Genomic DNA, 6,138 nt, shown 5'->3' with positions numbered 1-6,138 from the left:
ATATCTCAAGGTGGAAGGAATGGCCATGGTACCACCAGTGGCTCCAAGCAGTGTCTGTGCTGGTCCTTTGGCTGGAGGCTATTCCTCCTGTGAACCCATGTCCTAAGGATGGTTCTCATGGGTCTATTGTCCTGGAAATAATCAACACTGGTAAAAGCTAGGAAGAACTTATGGGCTGTTGGTCAGCCTGTGTCAGAGGACACTTGTGGAAGCTGGGTTGCTGCAGGACATTTGGAGTCCCACACACAGATATGTATGAAAGTAGTTAGGATGTCTACCCATGGCTATGTCCATGCCCAACTTCAGACTGTCTCCACAGTGAGAATACTATTTTCCAGCTATCAGGGACCCTTAACTACCTCCTCCTGCTCCAAAGTCTCTCTGCAGTGGTTACAACACAGTGAAGACTGTTCCCTGTTCCCTGGGGAACAGGAAAATGCCACACAGTCAGGAACCTAGTTAGAAAGGCACAATTTATTGGTCACATAGACTGGGACACATAGGGGATATACCTGCTTTGCTGCACACCCTGGATCTGGTTTCCTACATTAACCCTGATATATCAAAAAGCAAGACAAGAAAAGACATCGTTATCCCGTTCTCTCGGTGTAACCGAGGATGAGCCACACCACTTGGGAAGAGAAGGCCGCACTATTTGGAGAACCTGGGACCAAGGCTCCCCTTCTCTGATAGCAGGCTGGAGAGCTCAGCCATTGGGGACAGTGGTAGAGATTCTTCCTCAGTACATCAGAAAGGTTATGGAGGGTTGGGGGGGTGTGCTTGGCCCAATCTAGGGTATGGTGGTAGCTGCCCACCTATAGCGGCATGGGGAGTTTTGGGCCATAGGCTCAGCAGGGATCTAACAAGGCCGGGCAAGGTTGAGGCCAGATCTCTTCACTGGGCAGTTGGAGCTGATCTCTTGACTCTGGCAGACTGAAAACCCAACAGAAATCAGGCAGATCTGGGCTGTGACAGAACCCCAGGCTTAGCTAAAGCAGCTTGCATTTCTGAAGTTGGACAGGGACGGGCTCCTTGTACCCTCAATTACCTATACAGACTCTTCAGGTCCCTGCAGTGGAACCCGGCTAGCTCTAGGGGTTTGCTGGCTTTCTTAATGCTTTGTTTAAACTTCTCAGGACCTACCACTTGGGATTGATGGGTCTGGAACCTCAGCTCTGGAGGCCAGCCTGACCTGACAAATGTTCGTAAAGCACTCAACACAGCACGTGGCACCTGACCATTATTATTATTAATATTATTATTATTTATATCTTTACCCTCAGACAATGTCTCAGTTCCTTTCTTTAAAACAGTGACTGGAAGAAGTCCCCGGAGTCCAAGTTCTGAGACCCAGGTGCAGCTGTCTGTTGTCCATATGGTTAAGTGTTTTCCATCCAGCTTCATCATCTGCCACCCACTGATGCAGCCAGCACACTCTTGGACCACAGGGAAGTGAAGCCCCGTTTCCTGAAAAGTACAACAGCCTTGGACTTGAAGCTGGGCAAGAGGAGCTAGCAGGAGGTGCTGGGAGAGGCATCCTGAGAGAGGCTTTGACCCGCTTTGTGCTGTTTCCGAGCTCCCGTCACCAGCAGCTCACCAAGGACTTCACTGTAGGATGAGAGCAGAAGGACTATCAGGGCCTTGCTATCTCCAAGCCACATCTGACCCCTATTGTGTAATGATTTACTCTTTTGTCTGTTTGCTCTTTAGGTCTTTTTGAGGGGCCCACCACCCAGCTCCCAAGTAAGTCACACACAGAGTCTTATTACTTATGACTGCCTGGCCTTAGCATGGCTTGTTGCTAGCCAGCTTTTCTTATCTTAAATGAACCTGTCTGCCTTTCCCCTCTGGGCTTGTATCTTTCTTACTTTTGTCCTCCTCTCCTTGTTCTATTGCTGCTCCTTCTCTTCCTCATTTCTCCTGTTCTTTCTCACTGCCCGACAGCCCCATCCATCCTTACTCCTGCCTCCCCATTGGCCATTCAGCTCTTTATTAGGCCCACCATCAGGTGTTTTAGACAGGCACAGTAACACAGCTTCACGGAATTAAACAAATGCAGCATAAACAAAACTCACACACCTTTAAATAATATTCCCCAACAGATCCCTAGTATTGTGGGCTAGATCAGGTTGACATGAAAGTATACTATACTTAGGGCGCTGTCCTAAGTGTCTCATATGCTAATTCACACGTTATATGCATATACTATATATGCCATAGGTACACGTTATATATATGAAACATGAGTGATAACTGTAAGAATGATAATAAGGTAACAGTGTATGGCATAATCTATTTCTCTCCATAAATCTATACAGCAGACACCATTAATATCATCTTTTTATGGATTAAAGAGGCAAAGAGCTGGGCAGTAGAGACTTGGGGTTTAAATCTGACACAGAACAGCAGTACAGCATTTGTCTATTGTGTAAGGCCTCTCAATACTGCAATAAAATACAATAATGGGCTAGACATGTTGGCGAAAGCTTTTAATCCCAGCACTCAGGAGGCAGAGGCAGGCAGATCTTTGAGTTCAAGGCTAGCCAGGTCTACAGAACAAGTTCTAGGACAGCCAGGACTACACTGAGAAACCCTGTCTCAAGAAAAAAAAAAACACAAAATGATAATAACAATACAATAACAGAACAGCCAGCAGTTTGGTTCTAGAGTCTGTTCAGTTTTCTTGTGGTACTGTGGATTCAGCTGAAGGCTTCAGGGAAGCTTCATGTGTAACAACCTTAGCTCCCAGAATGCTGCTATTGGTTCTTTTTAAGCCAGTGTCTTGCCATATAGCCTAGGCTGATCTTAAACACCTGGTCCTTCTGCCTTAGACTTTCAGAGTGCTAGGATTATAGGGGTTTACTACTATGTCCAATCTCAACTGTGATTTTTTTTTTAAATTGTTGTTAGCTTTGCTGTAGAATAAATAGACTCTATTGGAAGGGAATATTCTACCTGAAATTTCTAAAATACCAGGAATGTTTTAAATTAAGGATATTAATTAAGGATGATAAAACTGGACTGGAGACATGGCTCAGTGGTTAAGAGCACTGACTGCTCTTCCAGAGGTCCTGAGTTCAATTCCCGTCAACCATTGGTGGCTCATAACCATATGTAATGAGATCTGGTGCCATCTTTTGACCTTCAGGGATACATGCAGGCAGAACATTGTATACATAATAAATAATCTTAAAAAAAAAAAGGATGATAAAACTAAGATATAAATGACTTAAATTCTCATATTTTACAAAGCTAGGAATTTATACATTGCTCCTCCCCATGTCCCTCTCAATTTGCAGGTGTAGTGTAGGGGCACAGAGGTGCCAGGTTCAAACCCCAGGTTCAGCCCTTCCTCATAGAGCACTTTCCAGGACACACATAGACACACAGACACAGACACAGACACACACAGACACACACACACACACACACACACACACACACACACACTTGCATGCAGATACATATGGCTCAACATACCTGCATGGTAGTCCTGCCAAGCAGCCCCTCCTCATGGCGGTGCTTGCCGTGGTGGGGGAGTTCCGAGTTGTCTCGGTAGTCTCGGCCTTTGGAATGCTGTAGCTGTAGGACTGCAGGGCTCTTGACGGGCAGGGGCGGCCTTGGAGCTGGGATGGGAGTCGTCTGTTGGCTCATTTCGGACCTGGAAGGCTTGATAGGCCTCTTGACTGGCACCGGAGCTTGGGAACTGGCTGCTGTCTTGGACTTCCCTTGGTTTTTGTCCCCACTGGGCATTCTTCCCTCAGCAGAGGAGGAACAGGTGAAGGAGCGCATCCGCGGTGTGGGGCCAAAGACAGGCACAGGGACCTGTTTGCTTGTCCCCTTGACACCTTCCACCTCTTGGGCTTTGGGGAGCAGTATGCTGGGTGGTGAGATTCCTGGGTCTGGACAGGGCGGGGGCTCCTTCCGCAGCATCTTGGGGGACTCCTGCTCTTTCCTGGGCACCAGCTTAGGGAAGGAACTCACAGACCCATACAGGGGGTTCTCAAACATCTCTGGCTTTGTCAGCGGTTCTTCCTGTAACAGAGCTTCCGCCTTTCCAGGATCACTGGGTCTGGAACCAAGGGGAAGAGGCGAGTGGGGAGGAAACACATTCAGAACTCAGGACCTAGGGAGTAGGATGCTTCATGCCTCTGGGCTTTCATTTAGGGGTGATAAAAATGTCCTGGAACTAAATATAGTAATATACCAAATTGTACATTTTCCAGGGGATAATCTTACATGAATTTAATATATAAATATGTATTTATATATTAAACACAGGGTCTCACAATGTATCTCTGGCTGATGTAGAACTGACGGAGATCCAGCTGCCTCTCTATCTGCTGAGCCTTGGGATAAAAGCCATGTAATACTATGCCAGGCTAAAGGTATAGTCCGGGAAGCCTCACAGTCCTCCTGCCTCCACCCCTTCAGCACATCTTACCTGTTTGTGTCACCACAACTAGTGATATCGTCTCAAAATTAGCACATAAACAAGAGGTGGTGGAGCAGGGTGTGGTAGTGCACGCCTTTAATTGCATTGCTTGGGAGACAAAGGCAGGCAGATCTCTGAGTTTGAGGCCAATCTGGTCTACATGGCAAGTTCTGACTTATTTAGAGCTACATAATAGAGAGAGCCTGTCTCAGAGAGAGAGAAAGAGAGAGAGAGACAGACTGAGAGGGGATGGTACTGTGACATTCCAAGTTTCTCTGTGTTCTCAGAGCAACCTTAATTCTGTTTGAACCAGAGCATCTGTAAGCAGGTGGGGTATATCTGGGGATTCTGTAGAAAGGGTAACATGCAGGAAGCCACCACATGATTGAGATGCTGCTGTGACACAGCAGAGTTACCATACCCCACAAAACAACCCCTGGGCTCAGGGGCCGATAGTGACAGTGTTCTTCCCGGGGCAGAAGGCTTTCCCTCCGGAACGCCCTGGAAAGCATGGTCTCTGTGACAACTAGTCTCAGTTGTCAACTTGATGAGGTCTGGAGTGACCTGGGAGACAGCCTCTGGGAGGTTATCTTGATTAGATAATTATGAGGGAAGACTTGCCGGTTGTGGGCAGCACCATCCCACAGGCTGAAGTCCCACACTGAGAAAACCAAAGGAGAAACCATGACATGTGTGGAGGTCAGAGGACAGCTTATAGGGGACATCTCTCTTCTTCCACTACATTAATTCCAGGGACTGGCAAGTCAGGTCTGGTGGCAAGCAAGCACCTTTGCCCACTGAGCCAACCCAGCAGCCTACGTTTTACTTTTTGGGAAAACTGAAAGTCATTACATATCCAGGAATGTGGAGACCTTGACAGATGCCAAAAGCCATCCCTTGTCTCTGGCCCTCTTTTGAACCTGTCTGGACCCTGTAAGACCTGTACTATGGGTAGACCTCAGAAAGAGATCAGAGAGACATTCCGATCACAATCTCAGATGGAGCATATGCTGGATAGAAAAAGTGAAAATGCAAGGTCAGGGGCTGGAGAGATGGCTCAGTGGTTAAGAGTACCTGCACGTCTTCCAGAGGACCCAGGTTTGACTCCTGGCATCTACACAGTGGCTCACAACTGTATGTAACTGCAATGATTGGATATCCAATGTCCTCTTCTGGCCTCTGAGGGCACTGGGTGTGGTAGACAGAAATGGGTAACACACCCGTGTGTGTGTGTGTGTGTGTGTGTGTGTGTGTGTACACGGAGGGGGCAGGGGACAGAGCCAGGGGCACAGCAGAGACTTCTTTCTCGACAGCAGCTGTCCTCACTGACCAAGACTGAAGTGTTTCCCAGGAAATGGGACTTAAATGCTAAAACTGGGGCAGCCCTGGTCTAGCTGGGATATATGGCCATTGTCCGTTAGTCCTGCGGGACTGATGGGAGGACCTTGAGGTACCCCATTGTCATTACTCTGACTGAGCTGGGTATCTGGAGCAACAGGTATGGTGCATTCAAAGGTTTTGCTTCTAATTCTCTCATTGGTGAGAGACAAGCTTAGAGCCTCATCCTATGGGACCCTGAAGGATGCCTACCCTTGTGCTGTCACCCAAGGCTAGACGGAACATGTCCCCACCGAGCTCTGTTCACAGTGTGAAGCATGAAGTGACCTCTACCCTGGCAACTTCTGATAATTACACCATGGACT

General features: G+C 47.7%; 1 protein-coding gene across 1 annotated transcript in view; it reads right to left on the bottom strand.

Moving 5' to 3' along the window:
• Positions 1 to 454: 454 nt before the first annotated feature.
• The window catches only part of Inpp5d (inositol polyphosphate-5-phosphatase D), a 96,403-nt gene continuing 90,719 nt past the window's right edge, over positions 455 to 6,138 (bottom strand). Inside the window, exons 26-27 of the mRNA XM_051190732.1 lie at positions 3,481 to 4,072; positions 455 to 1,608 (exon numbers count right to left, since the gene is read on the bottom strand). Coding sequence (XP_051046689.1) covers positions 1,606 to 1,608; positions 3,481 to 4,072 — 595 coding nt within the window. The 3' untranslated portion in view covers positions 455 to 1,605. The remainder of the gene's footprint in view (positions 1,609 to 3,480; positions 4,073 to 6,138) is intronic.

This window comes from Phodopus roborovskii, unplaced genomic scaffold, assembly GCF_943737965.1.
Source record: "Phodopus roborovskii unplaced genomic scaffold, PHOROB, whole genome shotgun sequence".
NCBI lineage: Eukaryota > Metazoa > Chordata > Mammalia > Rodentia > Cricetidae > Phodopus > Phodopus roborovskii.
Note: the sequence above shows the minus strand (reverse complement) of the source record. Positions and strands in the feature narration are given on the sequence as shown.